The sequence below is a fragment of the Taudactylus pleione genome, unplaced genomic scaffold, assembly GCF_031769625.1.
Source record: "Taudactylus pleione unplaced genomic scaffold, aTauple2 ptg000181l, whole genome shotgun sequence".
Lineage (NCBI taxonomy): Eukaryota > Metazoa > Chordata > Amphibia > Anura > Myobatrachidae > Taudactylus > Taudactylus pleione.
The window spans coordinates 1,742,304-1,767,424 of NW_028284583.1; the positions used below are offsets into that span (position 1 = coordinate 1,742,304).

The 25,121-nt window shown below is 44.8% G+C and overlaps 1 protein-coding gene across 1 annotated transcript in view; it reads right to left on the bottom strand.

Annotated features, from left to right (window-relative positions):
- EEPD1 (endonuclease/exonuclease/phosphatase family domain containing 1) overlaps nt 1–25,121 on the bottom strand; it is a 164,503-nt gene that overhangs the window by 44,409 nt on the left and 94,973 nt on the right. The window contains exon 3 of the mRNA XM_088476032.1: nt 18,997–19,107. Within this exon, the coding sequence (XP_088332158.1) occupies nt 18,997–19,107 (111 nt within the window). The remainder of the gene's footprint in view (nt 1–18,996; nt 19,108–25,121) is intronic.

Here is a 25,121-nt window from a genome sequence, read left to right on the forward strand (position 1 = left end):
GGGTCCTCATGATGAATGGCCCGGTAACTTAAATATGCGAAACTAGCATTTCCGCATGGTTACTGGGCCATTTATCGTTTGATGAATAGGCCCCACAGTCAAAGTGATCTCTGATATATGAGAATGTCCAGTAGGAGTTATTAATGGAAACAATGGCAATGATTCATTACGGATCGCAACTGTGTTTAAGCACAAATTCTCACTGCGAAAATATGCTAATGATTGCAATCGCAATGCCGTCGCAGCCAAACATAAGGACGCCCGCTTTACCTTACACACATCCGTAATACTTAGCAAGTCTTCGAAACCAGCGGTAACATTGAGTGCCCTCGCAGCCTCACGCACACTTGCACAAGGACTGACCTTGCTCAGACATTGCTAACCGCATCGCACGCAGTGAAAGTCAATGATGCGTACGGCATCGCAGTGGCTAATGTATGCACGCCCCTGTAACGGCATTCAAAAACACTGGCACACATGCGTTTCAACGATCACCCTACATCACCATCGCCAATCGGTCACTTCCTGTGAATCACTCAGCTACGGGTCTAAGTAGACACTGCGATCGCAGTGAGACCTTCGAGCACTGCGATGCATACGCATGCGCAGAACGCAACAATCGGCCGACTGCGTGCATAACCACAGTTGCTATTGCTAATGAATCAGGCCCAATATACTTATGGAATAACGTAATATTTATGTTGACATTTGATAGACAACATGCAAATACAACTGAGAAGATACTGAATTAACTAATTCACCATAACCTCAATAGACTAAAAAAACTTTATTCAAAGTGACCTGACAGTATCTCCGAGACACAAGCAGTAAGCCTTCGAAGAGTGAGCAGCCCTTAGCACCCGCTATTGCCTAGTCACATGCTTAGCAAGTAAGAAACTAGTGGGTTATATTAGCAGAGCAGTGTGGAAGGTAACGAATTGCTGCCTTAATAGTTACAGAACGTGTTCGTTTTCATATATACAACCAATTAATAGTAATTAATACTGACTGAGTCTATTTGTTCCTAATTGCAGAATAATTTCCATAATTCAACATGCACTTTTCAAACCGATATAAATGTAGGGGGAGAACTCTGATTCTGTATGCTTAAGATACTGGACCTCATTCAGAGTCGGTAGTAAGCGGCCGCTCGGTCGTACGCATCCGATGTTTCCAAACCACGCATGCGTACAGTTAGTTGTGCGCATGTGCGTACGAGACCTTGCGATCCAAAATGCTGTAGATCGTACGGCTTACCAGCAGGAAGTGGCTTCCGAGAGTTGATTGACATGAAAGGCCGTTTGTGGGTGTTGACGGGGGTGGTGGTCTAAAAACGCAGGCGTTCCTCACCGTTTTCAGGGCGTTTCAGGGGCGTACATAAATGTACTGCTACAACCGACATAGAAGGCCGGAAGTAGTAAAACGTCACTCTGCAAGCAGGTTAGAGGCCTGGCTGATCTTACAGCTTGAGGTTGGGTATGTGCCCTCTCAAGCACCAGAATACAATCGATACTATCAAATGTGACTGATGTTATGTTTGATGTTTCTATTTTGTGCCACACAATGCAAGCAGCTAATAATCGATTGTTGGAGCTAATAACACTGATAATTGGCTTGTAAATGATTCAGTTGCGTTAGCATTAGCGAATAATAAGAATAAATAAATTTCATGGGGATGGCTTATTCTATGCGTTTTTTTGTTAATTTTTGGTGTAATTTGCACCCAACACAAGCAGCCGCAACCATAAGAAGAAAATAAACATACAGCGAATGATAACGATTGACTCGATCGCTAACTGCTATCACTCGCTAGCTAGAGGAGGTGCTTTGTTCATGTATGGGCGTCACTTTTGTTGCAATCGCCCGGCAGTGCGATTGTTTTTTTTTCTGATTCTCGATCGTTAGGCGTACGACCGAGCGGCCGCTTATGACCGACTCTGAATGAGGTCCACTGTCCTTTGCACAAGCTACACGCTATCTCACTGATTTTTATATGTGAGACAAACCTGGATATCAGTTTTATTAGTTTACAAAAATACTTGTTATTTTGGGGTTTCAATGTTATATTAAAAGACAATCCACAGCAAAGGCTGCCACTCTATGGGTTTGACCAAAAGGTGTGAGAATGCATAATGTTAATTTACTAAGGAGTATATTTACTAAGGAGCAGATTTATATAAGTGGAGATGATGTTCATAACAACCAATCAGAGTCTAGCTATTATCTTCTAGAAGGTGCTGGATAAATGTTAAGTAGAATCTGATTGGTTGCTATGGGTAACATTCCACTTATAAAAACCTGCTCCTTAGTAGATATACCCCTAAGAGTTAGTGCCTTAGAGGCCTATTTATGATCCCTTATGTACCCCTTACACATGCAGAAATGCTAGTTTCCGCATGTTTATTTTTAATGGCCCCATTCATTATTAGCCTCTGTCTACTTCAAAAACTTGCCTGCGGGAACCAGCACCATCTTCAGATTTGATGAAGCCCCAGGCTGCAAAGAGTGTTCAGATTGTATGTCTCCACCTCCTCCTCACTGTATTCTCTGCGGCCGTGCGCATGTGCAAACTTAATATAAGTATCCACCACAGCAACTTGCAACAAGTTGGATGCTTAATTATCGCTAATAGACCCCTGATATTTAATAGGCTCCTTATTCATAGAGGGCCTGATTCAGAGCCGCTCGTAAGCGGCCGCTTGTTCGCTCCGAGCGATGTTCGCACAACTGCGCATGCGTATGGGTCGTAATGCGCATGCGCCAACCAGTCATTGCGGTCAAAAATCGAGCGCTCGCAAAATAGCGAGTGCCTGCTAATTTGAGTGACAGGATGAGGCGTTTGTGGGTGGTAACAGGGGAAGGTGCTTGAAAACGGGGAGTGGTGATCCGAACGCAGGCGTGCCAAACGGTCAAAACGGGCGTTTTAAGGGTGTGCATAATTAACAAAGCAGCGTCATCGACCACGTCACTTGGTTGTTTCTTAGCCTGAACTGTTCACATGATTGCGGTAGGAAAAACCAACCACAAGCACTGCGAGCAGTTCAGACGCCTTTCGATGTACTCGATTAATCAAATAAATAGCAGAGATGATGTAGGATGCGAGCGGCCAGGGGGCGTCTTTACAAAATAGCGAGCGCATGTTTCGTTCGCTCGCTCAGACATAGAGGCGTCAACAGACCGCAAAGAGCGAGCGCTCAATTTAAATAGCCGGCCCCTTTTTCTGAACGAGCGAGCGCAAATAGCGTCCGGCTCTGAATCAGGCCCAGAGTGCACTGGACCGGTGTGTAGGTGCCTAAATCCTTAGCAATCATCAATCCCAATGTGATCACTTTTGTACCGGGTTTGGACACAATGCAGGCACAGTTGTTATGGGCATCAGCCATACTTGCCTACCCTCCCTTATCCTGTGGGAGACTCACGATCCTGCCCCGGAAAGTTACTTAAAATCCCAGATTTCCCACTGCCCCACCTCCTGCGCCTGCTCAGTGTCCGGTCTTGAGATGTTCTAATCCTTGGTAAGTGATGAAGTGGAGAGTGATAAAGTACCAACCAGTCAGCTCCTGTCATTTTTCAAACACAACTGACGGTTAGGAGCTGATTGGTTGGTACTTTATTACTCTCCACTTTATCACTCTCTAAGGCTAATGGTGGGTACACACTACACGATATGCTCCCTGAGCGATATCGTGTAGTGTTGTCCCCGGCAGGCTGTGCTCAATGTCGTTCATGACATTGAGCACAGCCGCTGAACGATATCATTAACGATATCGTTCAGCGCCAGGCTCTCTCCCCCATTCCCTGACATGCAGCAACCTGACGAGATCGTCAGGTTGTGCTGCATGTCAGCCCGATGAACGATGATGACGAACGACCCGCTGGAACGCGCGTCGTCATCATCGTTCATCTTTTTGGGGTTAAAAATGGACGATAAAGTGGACGACTGAACGATAACGATATCGTTATCGTTCAGTCGTCCACTTTATCACCCAGTGTGTACGCACGATTAGTGCATCTCCCGTCTTATCAGCCATACACAGCTGTATTATCCATGATATGTAGCCTCGCTGACCATAGAGTACCACCGGGATGCATAGAGAGTCCCAGGTCATAGAGATGGGTGGAGGACAGACAGGAGGCTACAGAAATGAAGGTAAAGGGGGTGGCTGGGGCAGAGTCTGGACTACATATAGTATCTACACCTAGGACAAGAGGCGTTAATGAGTGATAGGAGGTGGCAGAGGAGCTTGCACTTTTCTATAGAAATATAATGGGTGGTGTTGTTTATACTGTGCAAACAGAAACATAAGACATGAACTGTACAGTGTACACTGACAATATAATAAATGACTCATCCATATACAGTGCTCATGCATGTACATTGTACAGTCATATACACTCTTCCTATCCATATACAGTATACAGCCATATACATCAGTTACCCATATAAACTCTACATCTCCATATACAGTATACAGCCATATATATACTTATCCCATATAAACTCTACATCTCTATATATAGTACACACATTACAAAGCCATATACATCATACATGCCTACTGATTTGGCCGGGAGCCTCCCGAAAATCGGGTGCCGCTCCCGGGCCCCCCAGAATAGTAGGCAAGCCACCCGGACCATCAAGTCCCCCCCGCAATCCAGCCACAAATTCCTGTAGCGAGGGGGCTGATGACGCGTTTGCGCTGAATCGCATCATCATGACCCCGCCCCCTGCTTCACCATGCTGGAAATCGTGGCATTGTGTATCGGGGGTGGGGCCAAAATGACATGATCGTGTGACCATGCCCCCAGCTCCGCCCCTAAATGCATTGTAATGTGCCCGGGCCACGCCCCTCTTCGCTGGCCCCGCCCCCTTCTAAGCCGACCTGGCTGCTCCCTCCCGGAAGTGGCAGCCAGGATGTCAGCAAGTATGATATACATCCCTCACCCATATACACTCATTTCCATATGCAGTATCCATCTACACTCCATGTGCGTTAAACAGCCCTTCTAGGTTCGCCATGCTGCAGTGTGACTCGGTAGCGCTTATGCACAAAGCAATGCCTATCTTCTGTGTGCAACAGCGGGTGTATCTACATGCGAAATGCTACGTTACAGTGTCACCGGCTGTGGTATTTTAAGGGAAAAAGTAGCACGACAAAATGCTCGTTATGTGTAATGCGATTTGTAGCGCATGGAGGATAAATGTATGTGGACACATCTGTACGCCCATAGGTGGAACTAGACACGCCCTTTGAGTGGAGCATGACATGGCCCCTAAACGACGCAACAATAATCTCACTGAAACTACAAAAGTAGGCAAGTATGGCATCAGCTCCAGTCCAACAGAGAGGAACCCCTCTCCGACAGGGCTGCTCCATTAAGGTAAGCGGGCTAAAACTATGGCGTTAGCTAAAGCAATAGTGTGCAGAAAAGATAAGATTTTTAGAGCTTGTTACACAGCCCCTTAGCGCCACCTCCATGGAAAAATATGGAGACGGCTCCTATGAGTGCTGGTGTTTGGAAAGTAGAAGATATCTCCAGTATCTCCTGCTTTCTATCTTGTTAAATACTAGTGATACTTAATTCGGTCCTTAAACATGCAGTTACAGCGGTTTACACATGTCTGAATTAGCTCGATAAATATGCCCCATAGACTGAATTGTGACAAAATAAGCCCCGCCGCAATCTGCCCAAACCCAGCACTCATCCACCCACTTTTTGGCTAAACTTCTCACCAGATGTAAAATCAGCACTGTTGGGAGCAATCAGTGTAAGACTGGGGCATGAAGGACCCACCAGGGAAATGCAGTGGTAGGGCCCATGCTTAAGGGGTGTGGTCAGCCACCAGACCAGTGTGGCCAGCCACCACAGAGAGCTGGCTAACAGGGGTGTATCTAGGAATCCGAGTGCCCCTGGCAAGGTAATGGACTGGCGCCCCCCTCCCCCATAATTTCAGGAAGTACCCCCAGTAGTAGCCCCCCCTATGCAGTGCCCCCAGTAGTAGTCCCCTCTATGCAGTGCCCCCAGTAGTAGTCCCCCCTATACAGTGCCCCCAGTAGTAGTCCTCCTATACAGTAATCCCAATAGCGGACACCTCCCCATAACGTGCCCCCAGTAGCAGCCCCCACAATACAGTGCCCCCAGTAGCGGCCCCCACAATACAGTGCCCCCAGTAGCGGCCATCCCCCCATAATGTACCCCCAGTAGCAGCCCCCACAATACAGTGCCCCCAGTAGTGTCCATCCCCCCCATAATGTGCCCGCAGTAGCGGCCACTCCCTATACAGTGCCCCCTAGTAGCAACTTCCCCCCCCCATACACTCCCCCCCTGTGCTGTGCCAGAAAAAAAAACACATAAAAAAATTGAAAAAAAAGCAACTTACCTGATCCCCGCTCTTGCCGACGACCGCCGCTATCCACTCCTCCGGGCCCACTCTCGCTCTGCACTATGGGATGGGAGAGACGTCAGGACATCTCTCCCATCACCCGTTGCGGAGCGGAGCTGGAAGACGGAGCTCATGAGTGAGCTCCAGCAGGCTGCCTCTATGGACGACGCAGCAGCCAATGAGAGTCTGTCTGACTCTCATTGGCTGGCTGTTATAACAAAAAAGACAGCTGCCACTGGCAGCTGTCTGTTTGTACCTGTGTAGGGTAGACCGCTCTCACTGCGGTCTGCCCTACACTTGGGGCCCGGGGGACTAGCGGGGCTAGTTCAAGCCCTTGGGGTAGTCCACCCATTGGCTGCTGGTGGCACTGCCGGATGGCGCCATCCCCTTTGGCCGGCGCCCCTGGCGAGTGCCATCCTGGCCAATGGGTAGATACGAACCTGCTGGCTAACCATTATAGAGTGCATGGTCTAGGGCCCATTTATAAATATATATAGTCAATACTGAAGCCTGCGTGCATGATAATATACCATATAGATAACAGCAATGTACTATAAATACTGTAAATCATACTTGCCAACTCTCCCTCATTGTCAGGGACTCTCCCTGAAATAACAGCAATCTCCCTGTCTCCCTGAAGAGTCTAGTAAACTCCCTGATTGCACCTTATCCCAATTATGAAGCTGTTATATAAAAAAACAAATATATACATTCAAATGGGATCATTAGAATAATTTCCCTGCATCGGCTATAAGGCACAATGATCCCTATGGTTACATGCATTTTCTGAAAAGTATCAGCGTGTTTTCATCAATAAATAGATAGGGGCATATACACTAGGCAACCTGAAAGACTGAACGACTAGCGTTCAGACCTTCAGGTCGCCGAGGTGCTGTGCCCGCACTGAACGGCGTTCACTGAACGTCATTCAGTGAAGGAGCCCGACCTCTTATCACTGAACATGCCGAACCTTACGAACATCGTCAGGTTGATGGGCATGTTCACTAGATAGTCGGGGACGGCAAGGACCAGCGATGCGCGTGCACGCTGGGCACGCGCATCGCTGGTCCTTGCCGGCTATCCATTACCCGACTTTGTGAACAATGCGACCAAAACCTCCTGGTTTTGGTCAGATTGTTCACAAAGTCGGGTAATGTATAGGCCCCTTAACTGCTATTGGGCTCGTTTACATTTGGATGTAAATTTTATGACATGGTCTCAGATGTAGCAGTACATGCCCACTTTAATGCGCGCTCATAGGTGCTGCTTTCACAATCTCCCTGAAATGCTTTTCAAAAGTAGGCAAGTATGGTGTAAATAGTATTAGTGCCATATATAGTGTTCACTCTAGCTCCGGCGGCAGGCAGGGCGCCGGAGCTAGAGAGGGCAACGTCCGAAAAGGGGGCATGGTCATGAAAAGGGGGCGTGTCTATAAGACGCGTCCCCTTTTCGTCATACTTGGGGGAGTGCCCGTCACTTACGGACACGCCGGGCAGCCCCCAAGCCCTGCAGAAAGGGAGAATAGATGCCGGGCGCATGCGCCCAGCGTCTATTCTCCGGCGGTGACCGGGTCACCGCACGTTTCTCTACCCGCGGGACACTGCGTCCCACGGGTGAGGATGGCACCCGCAGGCTGTGAGGGCAGGGCGCTTTTTGCCCTCCTCCTAGAGGGCATGGTACTTTTTGCCCTCCAGAAGGAGGGCAGGGCGCCGCGCCCTGCTAAAATAGCCTAGCGGGAACGCTAGTGTAGTATAAAAAAAGTATAATAATTTTGGTGTTACTGTCAGGGCAGGCAACAGAAATCTCGGGGCCCGGTTCACTGATATGATGTCTCTGGGGGCCCCACCTTCTCACCACCACCCCCGATCCCGCACATACCACCCCTGCATGTGTGATATGTGAAGCATGATATTGTTAACTCCCCCAGCCCCATTATCTTCCTCTGCCCCTTCATCTTCCTCCATCCCCAGCCCACATCACCTTCTTCTGCCCCCAGCCAGTGTCACCTTCTGCCCCAGCCCGTCACCTTCCTCTGTCTCCAGCCCTTATCACCTTCCTCTGCCCCAGCCCCTATCACCTTCCTCTGCCCCAGCCCCTATCATCTTCTTCTGCCCCAGCCCCCAGCAGCTTCCTCTGCCCCACCCCCCAGCATCTTCTTCTGCCCCAGCCCCCATCAGCTTCCTCTGCCTCAGCCCCCATCAGCTTCCTCTGCCTCAGCCCCCATCAGCTTCCTCTGCCTCAGCCCCCATCAGCTTCCTCTGCCTCAGCCCCCATCAGCTTCATCTGCCCCAGCCTCATCACCTTCCTCTGCCCCAGCCCCTATCATCTTCTTCTGCCCCAGCCCCCAGCAGATTCCTCTGCCCCACCTCCCAGCATCTTCCTCTGCCCCAGCCCCCATCACCTTCCTCTGCCCCAGCCCCCATCAGCTTCCTCTGCCTCAGCCCCCATCAGCTTCCTCTGTCTCAGCCCCCATCAGCTTCCTCTGCCCCAGCCCCCATCAGCTTCCTCTGCCCCAGCCCCCATCAGCTTCCTCTGCCCCAGCCCCATCAGCTTCCTCTGCCTCAGCCCCCATCAGCTTCCTCTGCCTCAGCCCCCATCAGCTTCCTCTGCTCCAGCCCCCATCAGCTTCCTCTGCCCCAGCGCCCATCACCTCCTCTGCCCCAGCCCCCATCAGCTTCCTCTGCCCCAGCCCCCATCAGCTTCTTCCGTCCTCAGCACGCAGCCCCTAATCCTCTATAATCACCTATCCCCAGTAGCAACCATCCCCTCTACAGCGCAGCTTACCCTGATGGAAGCAGCTACCTTACCTGATGGCCCAGCATGGAAGACGTGCGGCGACATGACCTATGATGTCACGCCGCCGCGTTGCGCACTTAAAGATCAGGCCCGGCCCGGGCTGCAGCTGAGCCACCTGGAATAGCCCTGCGCTGCCCGGGCCAGGCTACAAGGGAAACGGGCCTGAGGCTGGGCGGTGACTATGGGTCCCGGCATACGCAGCCCAGCAGTAACAAGGCAGCCTTGTGTTGTTCCCGTCCAGTCCTCGGGGCCCCTCTGGACCTCGGGGCCGGTACGAGTGTACCCGTAGTCCCCCCCCTGTCACCGGCCTGGTTACTGTATAACTGTTACAAATTGCTTATCAACTTTTACAAAATACTTATCAGAAGTCAAATTTTGTACCTGACATTGTATTTAACATTTTGATGTATTTATGTCAATCTGTCAATAAAATTGTTTGAAAAAAACAAAAGTATAATAATTAAGCACATGATGGTTATCCTGTCTGGAACCTGACCCCAAGAGGAGGGGGTAGGCCCCCAGACAGTGCAGCCCACCTGCGATTTACCCTGTAAAGCTGTGGGCCAGTCTGATCCGGGAAGCAACGAATAGTGCGCATCATATTACAATACATTGTGAATTGGTGGGTTACATTCTCGTGAATTATACTTCGGCCCACAAAATGCACACTGTCTGCACTCTGTAGGAGATTGCAGGTATGCAAATTTATTTTTGTGATGTTGTGTCCATATGATTTGTTCTCCTGCAACAATGCTATTCAATGTGTGCCATGGTAACACAAAATATTTTGTTGTCCTACGTAATGATACTTATCACAGGATATCATTCCAAGACAGAGATCAGAAATAAATAAAAACCAGGAAATTAGAAACAGCTAGATATAAAGAAAAATGCATGAGTGATTACATACTCAAACTAAGCTCTGTATTATAGAGGAAACCAATATTCATTGTCATGGCATTCTGTTCTGCATGGAACTCTAGCAATAAATTCAGTTTTGTCTGATCAAGAAACTATTGCTGTAGGCCTTTATATTATGATGAGTGTAAGTAAAATTAAGGGTGCCAATATATGTTAGTCACAAAAAATACTTATATCAAACATTTGTATTTGTAATAGAAATATTAGTTAGAAAAATGATACGACCATGGTAATTTAGACTGCAAGCTCCAAAGGTGCTCCAATATATGCCAAATATTCTCTGTACAGAACTGCATACAATGGTGGCTCTATATAAATAAACCAGAGCCGTAACTAGACTTTTTGATGACCTGTGCCAGAGAGAGCATTCTCGTCCCCCTCCCCCCATTTTTGAAATAGGGACATGAGTGCACCTGAAAATGGGCCATGGCCTCATGGGGAAGGGCCAGGGAAGAGATAGGGGAGGCCAGGAGATGCTGGGGATAAAAGAGGAAGCTACAAGTGAGAATGATAATAAACATGAAAATTGACAGGCCCAAACAGCGCCCCCTGCCCCGCACTAGTTACGGCCCTGAAATAAACAAAAATAATAATATAAAAAAGTGTACTCTAATGCTGGGCATACATTGCCAGATAAAATGCCTGTCAGAACGACAGACATTTTATCTGTCAGCCTGCAGATATCGCTGGTATACACTGTCAGATATCTCACTGTGTATTGGCCCCGATATCTGTGCTCCGCCCCCGAGGAAGGAGACATTTCCCCGTTCCTTCCATGGGAAGGAACAGGGGAAATGTCTGTCTGTTGCGGCTAGACATACACTGCCCGATGCGGCCGACATTTAACTTGCAGATATCGCATTGGACGGACATGCTGGACGATCCGGCATGCCCAACCGATCGATGTTTAACCCTTGGTCGGCCACACACACGTCAATTACTGCTATTGTTGTCACAATTATTTGCTGAATATCACAACAGACAGGTTTGCGATGAACAGTAAAGAGCAGTGACTAAGGCTGGGTACACACGTAGAGATTTTCTGTCCAACCATCCAACTAGTTGATTGGTTGGAATGAAAATCTGGTAAGGTATGAAAGCAAATGACAATCAGCAATTTGGTCCCAAACGCCGGAAAATGGACTAAAACTTTTGTTTGAACAAATTGTAGAGATCAGACATTTAACAAACTTGTCTGAACGACCATTTTCATCTGTTTTCTGGCATTTAGGAGCAAATTGCTGATCTTCATTTACTCCCATACCTTACCAGATTTTCATTCCAACCAATCAACTAGTTGGATGGTTGGACAGAAAATCTCTACGTCTGTAACCCATACTTGCCTACTTTTGAAAAAGCATTTCAGGGAGATTGTGAAAGCAGCACCTATGAGCATGGCAGTAAAGTGGGCGTGTACTGCTACATCTGAGAGGCGTGTCATAAACTTGATTTACATCCAAATGTAAATGAGCCCCAAAGCAGTTAGTAAGATCAAAATGTTGCTGAAAACACACTGAGACTTCTCAGGGTTTGCTTATGTATACGTGTTTTATAAGAGGTTTCATATAAGCGGCTACAGGAAACCTTTTATGAAATTGCATGTAGCCATAGGTATTATAGGGCCTCATTTACTAACGAGTTTTATCACCAAAACGAGTGATAAATTTCACTGTGTATGATAAATGGTGCTCCAGCCAATCAGCTCCCAACTGTCAACTGTTAGAAAAATGACAGTTGGGAGCTGATTGGCTGGAGCACCATTTATCATACACAGTGACATTTGTCACTCGTTTTGGTGATAAAACTCGTTAATAAATTGGGGCCATTGTGCCTTATAACCAATGCAGGGATATGACACCAGAGCTGCAACTAGACGTTTTGGTGCCCTCTGCCACAAAGAGCATTGCCCCCCCCCTTCCCTCCCCATTTTTTAAATAGGGGCTTACGATAGTGCACCTGAAAAAGGGCCATGGCCTCATGGGGAAGTGCCAGGTAAGGGATAGGGGCGGCCAGGAGATGTTGGGTATAAAAGAGGAGGAAGCTACAAGTGAGAATGATAATAAACAGGAAAAATGACAGGCCCAAACAGCGCCCCCTGTCCTGCGGTGCCGTGTGCCATGGCACTGGTCGCACCACCCTAGTTATGGCCTTGTATCACACTGATTATACAATTTGAATGTATTATATACTGTATATCTGATTTTTTTTTCCCCAATTATATAACAGCTACATAATGGGGGTAAAGTGCAATCAGGGAGATTGCTAAACTCTTCAGGGAGTCAGGGAGATTGCTACTTTTTCAGTGAGTCTCCTAGGGTGTTTGATCAGGGAAGTTGACATTTTGCCTTACCGGAAAATGTATATTAGATAGTATTATTTGGTGAACCTCTTGTATGAAGATGAAATATTATTGATAACCAAGTATGCGGCCGGGAAGATGAGTTCCACCACCTCTCCAGGACTACTTTAAGCCCTGGCAATACCCCCTACCACCTTACTGGCAGTGTCATTAGCTACCAAGCGAGTCACAGTGCTCGGTGGCAAGAAGGTACACCTGGCCGTGAGTGTCTAGAAGCTCCCAGGGCACTGGGATTCTGGGCATGACCCCACAGTGACGATAAATGGGCATTTCATGCAGACATGGTCTGTGATGCATGGCATGTCCCATGATGCGAGACCAAGTCTTTGGCACACACACAGAGTACCACATGCTACGATAGGTTCTAGCACAACCATAGGAAACAATTAAACTCACCACAATTTTCATTAAGCAATGCTGACCTGCCTTGTTTCAGCGATAGCCTATATCCCTGGTCTATGTTACTTAATAAGAGTGGATTATCCATCTGACATCGCAATTTAGTTAGAGCGACAAATACATTTTTACTACATTGTAGCTTAGCATATTGTACTGGAAATCAGTGTTCTTAAGATTTAACCTTGGCATGTTAAAGCATGTGGGAAGTGTGTAATATGAAACATTTTATGGAAAGAGCCAAATGTAGAAAATACTAAAGGTTAATTTAACATTTAACTAATATTGGCTATATATTATTGAAGTGAAATGAAGGGTTAATAGATGTGCATTTTTTCTAGGTGTGTTCCTTCCTGTGTGGAAGAAAGAAGAGCCATTTCCCCTCCATACCAGACATTGATTTTGTTCAAACTCTAAACTGGTAGAGATCAGGCTAATTTTACTCCATCCAGTTTTACTTCACCAAAAAATAGTAAATCTATGGTCAATTTGCCCAATGTCAGCAAACAGCTACAAACACACAAAAATGGTGCATGTAATAAAAACAATCCCGATGTCCCCTAACTCTCATGACAATCTTTATTACCATTATTATGTCTTAACCGATCAGCATTCAGGGAAAACCGAATATATTTATTTCATGAAAAAAATGGTTAGCCCAGTATCCAATTAGCCCCGATAAATTTTTTTTTTTTAGGTTTGTGAAAAATGGGGATTTTTTTTAACAATAATCCCTGTTTTTTGCAGATTTTTACATCACCCTATCCTATTTGTTCGGGCGAACAAACAGGATTATTCAGCCAAAAACACATAGGCTCCATGATAAATTCACAGACCAATGAGTTTTCACCATTGCACTAGAAAAAACACTGCACTTTTCGGGGATTATTTTTCGAGACACATCAAGTCCCGTAAACAAATTCAGCGATAAGTGCCGGCGTTGCTAATAGGATACGGCTCTACGTATGGCCATATGTATCAGGGAATACATAGGTTTGTATACAGTATATAAAAGTTATAGTACAACAGAGCTAATACAAAGATACAGGATTTCTATAATACTCATTCCTCTCTTTTGAGCAAGTGCCTTATTGCATATTTTATATTGAAGTAGCAACACATTATATTATTGTATACAAAGTACAGAATATATATTTGCATGGAATTGCTCTGCTAATAATTTTGATTTCAATTGCTTTTTTTAATGCCTTACTATCTTTAAAGACAATATTTATTAATTTGGGAGATTTCAGTCATATAATTCCCCTCATAAGAAAATAGTCAACATGGATAGCCAATATAAAGGGGATGTAGTTATGAGACCTCTCAATCCCGACAGCGTAATCCCGGCAAGGGATTTAACATAGGCGTCAAAATACCGACGTCTATGTTGATCCCGACGCCGGAATGCAGAGGACGTCCTCTCTGCCAGGTAATGTATACACTTAGCCTGGGGATGGAGGGGTTAGGTTTAGGGACCCCCGGGGGGACTTAGGGTTAGGGACCCCCTGGGGAAGGCTAGGGTTAGGGTAGGGGAAGGGAGGGTTAGGGTTAGGCACTAGGGGGGAGGTAATGGTCAGGCATCCCCTGGGAGGGTTAGATTTAGGGTGCAGGGAGGGGAGGTTAGGTTTATGCACCCATGGGGGGAGGTTAGGGTTAGGCACTAGGGGGAGTTTAGGGTTAGGCACCCCTAAAGGAGGGTTAGGGGGTGAGAGGGGAGGGTTAGCATACTTACCACTGGGGGTCGGGAACTTCACCTGTCAGCCTGTCACTGTCGGGATTTCAGCCACCAGTATTTCAATCCCATACCATATAAAGATCTAATCTATTGCTGTGACTGGTCTGTGATGACAACTATGGATGGGGCTAATTGACCACATTTACCAACCAGTCCATTTGATCTTACATTAATTAGTTGATCACTTGTTTTTTTGGCATATCTCAACCCACTGATGGAAATCTAACACCTTCACCTAGTGGGATACACCCGCCGCGACTGTGCCACTCGGAGCGGTTTAGCCTACCATCCTTTACTTTAAATTTTGCATCTTATTCGCATCACAGACGCAGCAAAACAACACTCTGTACTGCAGACGCTGGGCTGCGAATTAACTGTCCAGGAATTCGTTTTAAACACAGATGAAGCACGCTGGAACTTGGCGTAAGAAAATGCCATGGCCGCTGCATCGTAGCACTTAGTATGCAGATTGAGGGCCTGATTCAGAGGTGGCCGTAATGCCGATGTTTGCACAGATGTACTATTATTTGCTACTGTGCATGCTTGCAAAGTCTCCTCAGTGTACGTGGAGTTTGCTGTTACGTACGAAGATGCTACCATTAGCACTGGTGAGGCAAAACCATGGATGTTCCTGGACGGTGGCCTGAAGTGAACATGAAAAAGACCGTATCATGGGTGTGTTATGGGAGTGTTACCGATGAGTCAGTGAACGTGGCTGCTTTCCCAAAAACAGAGCCACAGCTACAAAGGCCATGTTTAGCTGGAGCACTACGAGACCCTTGGCCATGAGAATGCAAGAACTTTGTTGACGAATGCTTAGTTGTCTGGCACAGCACTAGTAAGTAACACTGCTACCTCGGTAACAGTGTTAGGGATCACTGGGACAGCTGCTTTTTGGAGCATCTGTCCCTGCAGCGGAGCAATACTGCTGCAACTCGCTATCAGTTGATTAAAATTTGGGATATTTCATTGTGGTGGATCACAATCGTCTAACCACTTTCAGAGGAAGCAGATGGTATCCGTGAAATGTGTTGAAAGACATACACACATATTACAAGGAGTTTGGAGTTGTATTTATACTAGCTTTGATTATTATTTTGAAGGAACATTACTAGATCATGTTTGTGAGTGTTTCTGTTCAAATTTATTATGTTTGGCATTTTTCAATTAGCCGTAAGGTTTACCTATGGCTATTTGCTCTGCCCTGAGCTATCCAACTGAGCGCCAATATACAAGCATTAATATCATCTGCTTTAAAACGAGTGTTATAATTTTAGGGAGCACATTCTTGACCCAGGCTGTACTCAAGTTCATTTTGTAGCCAGATCTTACATTTGTTAGTATTGTGCATGTTCCATAGCAGAGCGCGTGCATCTATGAACAATTTGGAGTTGTACGCATCTCATTCGCATCCCCACTTGTGGGTGAATGGGTGTAACTGGGGGAAGGGGATGAAACGTTTGCATTTAGCTTAAGATTAGTGAGGGCATGTAGTTCGAATCTCAAACTAATGCCGGGTACACACTAGACAATATGTTGTCCAATCTGGCCTGATCGGACGACATATCGGGCACATCGTCTAGTGTGTACCTTCAATGTCACTGACGATGTGCGCTCCCGCAGGTCCGATGGGTGGCATCATTAGCGAGGGCCATGCTGCCAAATGCAACATGGTATCCACCATCACTTCCGGCATCGGCAAGTGTGTATGCACTTGCCCATGCCGGCACCCCTCCAGGTGTCATCGCTTACGAGTTCGGTACACACTAGTGAGTACCGGCCTTAACCTGAGTGTGTATATACAGAGATCCATCTGATTTCAGACAATCTTTTCGAGTAGAAATTAGGCAGATTTCTGTTCACCTCATGATCAGCCGCAGTGTGTACTATTTTTTTACCCCATCTGCATCGGATATCACTGCTGTTGAATATGCCCCAAAATGAATAAGGCAGGAATGTCACCTACAATAGTTGGGAGAGGTTGGACCTCTTTATTGATTACGGACACAGCCACTAAGATCAGATGTTGAAAATCATTAGATTATTAAATGTCACATTCCTGACTCCTAAAGGATAAGTGTAATCTATATTTGTTAAAGAATTATTTTGTCATAACAATGTGCAGTATAAGGATTTTCTATTTCTATATGTCCTTCTGCACCATAACTCTTTCTATACCAAGTACTGTATAGTCACTACCATGCTGCTAGTAGGGTGAATGGAGAACATAAATAAGAAAAGGAGATAGTCACCAAGAACTGCAGCTGCAATGTATGTATTGTTACTATAACATGTCTTTGTCTATATGTGTACTGTCATTGCAATTCTCCCAGAATTTCCTCTGCTTGATCTACTGATCACAATGACAGCTCCAGGTCAGTAATAACGAGATTGTTGGTATTGTATATATACCTTATAATTATGTTCAGATGCATAAATATATGTTTCTAACATGTGGTTCACATCTAACAGCAATAAAATAGTGGATTGTTCTCCCCACAGTATGGACTCCCCACACACGCTTCCTGCTTCTCCTCTTTACCGAGGCGAAGCAGGAAGCACTAAAGATGAGATGTATAAACATGTCATCTGCCGGTGTGGGGGAGCGATCCCCGCTAGAGCACACAGCGCATCAGCCTAGTGCTGATGCGCTGTGTCTCAATCCCGGCCGGCTCCACTGAGCATGCGTGGGATCTCGCAAGCATTGCAAGATTCCGCGTGCAGCACCCGGAGCCGGCAGCCGCCGCAGCAGGGACAGTCGGCAGGGACAGCCGGCAGCTGCCGTAGCAGGCATAGCGCCCCTTTCATTTACCGCCCAGCCCCCAGTAAAACATGGGGGAGAAGCGGTATCAGTGCACATAACATGCACTGATACCACTTCGGCTTTTCATACATCACCCCCACAGCCTTTAAAATGACAGTTAGAAGCTGATTGGTTGGCACTTTATTATATCTCTCCAAGGGGGATATGTATCAAAGCTTGGTGAGAGATAAAGTGGAAAGAGATCAAATTTTAACCAATCAGCTTCTGTCATTTTACAAGCTGTGTTGAAAAAAGACAGTTAGGACCTGATTGGTTGGTACTTTATCTCTCTGCAAGGGCTCTATTCATCATCACTTAATTTCTACAATAACAGGTGAAAATTTAAATGTTCACCTGCAATTATAGAAATTAAGTTATCAGGCCATTCATCAAGAAGGTAAAGCAGGAGCTATCACAGGTATCTCCTGCTTCCCCTTTCTCTCCTGGAATGGCCCGCTGTCCCCATACACTAGTATGGGGACAGTATTCATCAAGCTCCGAATATACAATATTTTCGGCGCTTGACTGCGGGAGCATTCGCCATCATTACTGCTCGCGCTACCCGCTCTTTCCCTATGGGAAGGAGTATCGGGTTGCGAAAAGGGATCCTCTCAGATCCCTCTGCCCCTGTCCGGCTCCTTCCGCCAGATGCCGGGGTTCTTGTGTGCATGTGTCACCTGTAGGTCACGCATGAGCACTAGTTACACTGCTCCAATAGTCTCCCAAGGCTTGAACAATAAGTGTCAGAAAACTGACAGGAACCATCCTTTGACTATCCCCAGACTCAAATTGTATAAATAGTGATGGCCAGAAGTTAGTTTTGTTACTTCAGCCTTATCTTTTTCATACTCTGCATATTATTGTATACTATTTATTTGTATACCATCTTTATTTAATGCAACTATTTATATTATGTTATATTTACATAATGTTTTTTAAACATACTTTTCTATAGTTTAGCACTTTTATCCAAGTTAGTTTTACATCTTGTTCAATTTAAATAATTAGTACTGCAGAGAAGATGCATTTACAAGCTGTATTCCAAGCAAAATATAATAAAAATGTAAAAAATGACTGATGTCTAATTAAGAATTGAGTACTATGGGGCTGATAGAGAGTCAGGCGCAATATACTTGTCGTATGTTAAAGCACTTCTTCCCTCCCCCAACCCTCCGCTCTAGGCGCAGGTGTTAGAGCCAGAATCATACAGGTCTGCATAGGAGCATATGCATGCAGACCCTTCTCTGCCACACAGAGTGGCATCATACAATATATGCTACGCCAACTGGCTTAGTACTCACTCTGCACTATTCCCTACAGTATGTGTTAAAAACATGGGTGGAGATCTTCTATAATTAAAAAAACATCATTCCAAATGGACACACACAATTAATTTCACCAGTTCAAACCTAAGCTGGCTCAGCTGTACATGACTCTGAAAAGAACAGCCGGATAACAAAGCTTTGCCAAAAACTGATGAGAATAATAACACTGGTGTGATGATTGCCAAAACAAATTAACACCAACTCCCATACAGCGGGGAAAATTTCCTAGAACTAAAAAACAGCAGCCTCACCAGCAATCTGAATGTCACATACCTCACTTGGGCTGGATGATGGCTTTTCAGAAACAACACACTTCCACGATCCTCGGACTCCTTTCCACTTGCGAATGTTAGGCAGAGAAGGTTGGTTTAATTCTGAGCAGAACTGTAAATATAAACAAACATCCTGTTATGGTTTCTTGTGTATCCACGCCCTTACTAGATACCAAAGATAAGTGATAATCATAATAAATGTTATCTTACATAGAGCAGGGAGGAACCTATAACAATAAACAATATGCCTTCCAGTGTTTAGTTATCATCTGTACGTGCTAATGTGTTGGTCGTCACTCATATCAATATTTGTTGGTCCATGTTGGCCTGATATCACCACATATGTTGGCACCAAATAAATATTATGCAAGAACAAATACAATTGAAAACAAATTGATTATTTACGGGCATGCATAAATATATTATTAGCTATCAAACAAATCTGATCAATTTAATGAAAACCTCAGAGATTTGTGTTGTAGCTTCAGCTGCACTATCCTCTGTGGCCACAGGAATGGGATTAATGGTCAGATTCAATTAGCCATGATGCGTACTGCGGGCAGATAGCCTCTAGGTTTAACGCCCGTAGCTAATCAATTATAAGCCCATTTCCTCCAGCGGTAATTCCACTGCTAATGCGCGTTAACCCATAGATTCTGAGTAAGTACTCGGAGCTATGGGTTAATGCGCTTCCGGTATGAGCAGAAAGCCCTACATACCACGGATTTCTGTTTGCGTGCTGCAATTGAATAGCTGCGGGCACTAATACAAGCCAGCTGCAAGCACGGCTTCTAATTGATTCTGCCCCAAAGAATTCAGTTGCAACTATAATTGTACCTCTCTAGTTCATTAACATGGATGTCATAAATTAGTACAAGTGTGGAGAATACTATAACAGACAAACAATCCAGTTTTAATTATCACTATTTTCACTAATACGGAAAACATGAAACTTTCTGCAAAAAAAAAAAAATTTTTTTCGTAATTTATTTCCTACATTTCATGCCTCCAAAACCTTCTGGCTGAGATGTCTGCCAATCATTAGAGCCCTGATCACAGCAATAATGCTAATTATTATATTTTTATCACCACGTTATATCCGCGATAATCAGTTATCGACACAATTTATCAAAGAAACAACCAGCTACTTTGATGGTACTGCCACAATGCTGACATTACAGCTTTCCCGAGTGAGACTTTGCTGTTGTGCACATGCATGAGTTGGCTAGCCAATGCCGGGGAACTGAGAGTCGGCCCAAAAATCTAACCATTTGCTTGTGATGCTGAGAGGCAGGCTGGATGGGCTTGGATTTATGCCCGTCGCATGGACTGTGGTTATGGCTGTGTACAAAGCAAGGACGGCTCCATCTCTCAAGGAACATGGTCACACAATGATGAGGGCATTACTGATCACTATTTTAAAAAGTGCCAGGCAAGCAGGTGCGGCGTCAGTTATAATTTGAAGCAGTCCACGATCCAATCGCGGCTCGCAGACTGGCGGCCAGTATGCGGCAGGGGATATTTGAACTTGGCTCCAGGTGTGAGCCTTGATTGAACTAGCAGCCAAAGAAGCCAATCACAGCTTGCCATGTCATAGCTCAGCCTGCTCGCGGCATCTAGCGCCAGACGCCGCCGAGAGAAGCCTTCAGTAAGACGCGGCGGTCAATAGAAGAGGACGTCGTGTGAAGAGCTCCAGAGGCCGCCCAAGAGGCCAGAAGACCGTGCCACTGGCCAAGATAAGCCAGCGACAGAAGGAAGATGAGGACCAGATGTGACAGTTACACTATTGCCCAGTGGCCTCTAAAGAACTATGATTAGACAGCGTTCGACATGGCAGATCATTTAGGTGCTCTGGTGAAAAAAAACAAGGAATTTTGCGGAGCGTATTTAGTGTGTGGTAATGAGGCCCATGTGTAAGCTGGAAAGTAAAACATACACCTTTACATACACAATGACAATGTTTGTCTTTACATTTATTTTCTCTTATCTTGAGTCCTGGAAGACAACAGGGATTACAAATTAATGGGCTCAATAACAGTAACTTGGATGTTCTTCCTTGCTTGTGTATTTAGCTATTGATTGTACAGTGTAACACAGAACAATTAGATGATACTTACAAATTGCAAATTAAATGCAATTTAAAACCCAACCAAACAAAGCAGGGGAAGGTTTTGTGCCCTGCTGACTGGGATGTCTTGTTTTCCTGTCTCCGCTGAAAACAGACATTGCTCTGCTGATTACATTGTGTCATCAAATCATCAATCGTATGGATAATTTAAATGATTGAAAAATTACACAGTAACAATGTAGCCCCCCAAAAAACACGTTACATATTTCAGCATTATTTATTTTATTTTTATACCGGAGACTTAAAGTATTTAAATTCGCAATTGCATTGAGTTAACCTATTTACAGTCCAAAATAAATAATGAATGTACAATGATCTCCTTCCTTATTTCACATTACTGGAAATATTAGATTAATTCATCATTTAAAATATTGTCTGGATTTTATATAGAATGTGTTTTTAATGTTCTCTGGCTAATAAATTATTCCTTTTGCTCTGTGACCTTTAATGTAAAGATGATATGTAATATAAAATCACAATTTATGTAGTTAGTTAATGAAGTCCCTAACATGACATAAGGTGGTTATTTTATATATGAATATATATCTTTTTATTTAATGGCTTTTATAGTGTGTATTATTAGAAGTCACCTTGTGGCCTGCTGACATGCCATATAAGATTTACAGTAATGGTAACTTATGGTATAAACCCTGCTTTACATATCCACCCCAAGGTGACTTTGCAAAGACACAGAACATAGAGATTTAAAACTGGATTCATCTGTCTCTGCTTGAAAAACAACATTTTCAATGAAACAAACGAACAAAGTCTTTCAGTTCTATGTGGCCTTGTCATTTATAACACACACACGCAGTGAAGTGTCACATATCTGAGTATAGCACTGTACTGAAGTGTGTGCTCTATTGCTTGCTTTGTCTATCTATAATTTTGATGTCATAAAACAACATATTTGCATTCAGTGGAAACTCCCCATTCAGCTACAATAGTGTGTGTCACATGACAGTAAATAGCAGGCTAGACACTCATATCTAACATTTAAATCAACTTATAAACATTATTAATATGTTTTGGACATAGTAAGCCCCTAAAATAAAACACGTATTTGCTTGATTTCTTTAGTATCATTTAAAAACAAAGCTGTATATTTGAACTGTAGCATATCAGTTTCTAATAAAGGAATTGTGAATATATGCCAGAAAGCAACACGCCTGGGTTTCAAGGGCAAGGCTTACATTACATTCCCGTCACAATCACTGTGTACTACAATACATCTTATGACTTCTCCTTAAAGTCAGGAAGACCTGCATGCAATCAGAATGACCTCTCAGGGATCAACTTTGCAATTATGAAAAAAAATGAGCTTAGCCAATAATAAAATGCCTGCCAACAAAATATACACCTAAAATTAGACTAAATGTTACTTTTAGACATGGGAACATGTTCTCATGTCGGTTTCCTTTAGCAGGGGGTTCTAATCTATTGTGCTGTATCGCAGCAGGGCAGATAGAGAAATGTAGGTCTAAGGTGAATCAAGCAACTAAACAGACAGAAAGGAGATGGTAGGACTGAAACCTCCATCAGAGTCCCCACAAACTGAGCATTCTGAGACACTGGTGCATAATCGCTTCCTCTTTCACTGCATCAATTACTGCAACATTTTCTAAAGCAGAAACATGGGCTAACGTGTGTACAGAATTTACAACACTACAGCGACACATCATAATTTAAGGGGCTTTACAGTTGACCTTCGGTCCTACAAGAAAGCTGCACAATATGGAGAAGCATTAGATTATATTATGTCATAATGATTATGAGATTAGATCAACAGCATTAGGTGTGACTACAGCGGGAGGTTAACCTAGGGTTAACTAGTAAAGCTAATGAGAAGAAATTGCCACTGAATCTGCTACTAGTTATTTTGGAACTAATGTGCTTACTAACATCAGAATCACTAGCGAGATGTGATCTTTTTAGAGGATACCACTTTTTTGTACGTAGAATGTCCTGGAGATGGGCAAACCTGTTACAATGCTGGTTGCTCCCAGGAGATAAAAATGTCTGGACATGGTGTGTCTCTGATACTGTAGTTACAACAGCGGCTGCTGTAACTATCAGAGACATACCATGTCCATCCAAGCCAGAGTCCTGTGAGTATGGGCCGTGGGGGCCAAAACTGAATCTGGCAAATAAAACAAGACTCATCAAGCCTAAGCAGAGAAATTTATTTTCACCTTTACTTGTGCAAAGAGTGGTGTATAACAGCTCATACAGATGAGGTCTCTTATTTATAATGGACTTAGGGCCTGATTCAGACCCACTCGCAAGCGGCTGTCCGCTCGCAAGTGGGTCGATGTTGTGCACTGCGCATGCGCACGACGGCGGGAGCTCCGTCGTGCACATGCGCCAGACGCGACGAGCGAAGGACTTTCCCCCCTTTTCCCCCCTTTGGTGGGCGTGCCGGGGGCGTACCTCCCTGACGGGGGCGTTCCCAAGGGAACGCCTACCGTCAGAAGCCGGCCCACTGACATCACTAGTGATGTCAGTGGGAGTGATTTGCTTTGATAGAGCCAAATCACTCCGGGCCTTGCGGTTGAAAAACTCAACCGCAGGCTCCGGCTCGCAGTGGCGATGGTTGCGGTGGTCAAGACCATCGCGGCCATCAAACTGCACGCTCGTATAGGCTGTGGGTGGTGACCCACAGCTATACGAGCATCCAGGAGGACGCTCCATAATTATGGAGGGCGGCCCTCATTCAGAGCGTGCGCTCTGCTCAGAGCGTACGGCTCTGAATGAGGGCCTTAATTTTCAGCAAAATGCTGGCTGCAGGGAGTAAGGGGAAAAACAGTGTGCAGTTGTCAGTGTTGATGGTGCAGTGCCACCTGTCATCTGTAGTTGGTATTGCGGTGGAGTCTCATTTATAAAAAAAAAAGAAAAAAAAGTCTAGAGCACAGGTTCACAAACTTGGTCCTCAGGACCCCAAACAGTGCATGTTTTGCAGGTTTCCTAAGTGAAATTATTAGCTCCAACTGGGGATCTTTTAAAATGTGTCCGTGAGTAATGACTACACCTTTGCACCTGCTAGGAGAACTACAAAATGTGAACTGTGTGGGGTTCTGAGGATCGAGTTTGAGAACCACTGGCCTAGAGAAATAAATGAGAGAACATATTCCGGCTTCAGACTGTTATGGAGTTTTAAGCAACTCCTTTATTCAAAAAATGTTTTCTTTTAATGAACTACTAGTTTAATCTTCATTTCAACATGCTCATTTACATGATACTGTTACATTTTAAAATTTTTAAGATTGTACATTGGTTCACAAATGTAGAAATATGTAATAGTTTATATACTGCGCCAAATGAATGCAGCTGAAATCTGTAGATAAATAGTGTGTGATGCCACCTCTGTGGTGCTGTTAAAATGTGGACCTTTTATGCAACTAAAAATATTTATCACAAAAGCAAAAACACCATGAAAAAATATGATCTGCCCGTATAGCTTATTTTTATATACTGTCGTCTCTTCTCAATCCATTTCCACCCAGGCCTCTGCAAGAGTAGATGGGTGTCCTCACATATGGTTTTGCACTCTGTCACTGGTTCATAAGGACCAACGAAATGTACAAGTCTGGCTCTATGTTAGTTAGGAGGACAACAGATATAAACCCCAGGAGACTATTGACACATTTTCAGATCCCTCATGCTAATGCTAGCTGTAAAGATGGGATGTACCTGGACAGAAAAAGAAAGCTTTTTCCATTGAATGTGTGTATTTCTGGAATGTATTAGAAAGATCTGACTCAGACTTATCTGAAATAGGTGGAACTCTAAGCTCCACAGTGGTCTCCCCTGCACTAATGGGGTGGTGATCTCCCCTGCACTAATGGGGTGGTGCTCTCCCCTGCACTAATGGGGTGGTCTTTCAAGCTCATTTATCAGATCTACTATATTGATCTATTGGGTATCAATCCTTACTGCAACTACTATAATGATAGAATATGTGTTACATTATCTCGGTTGAAAGTAAACTGGATCAATTA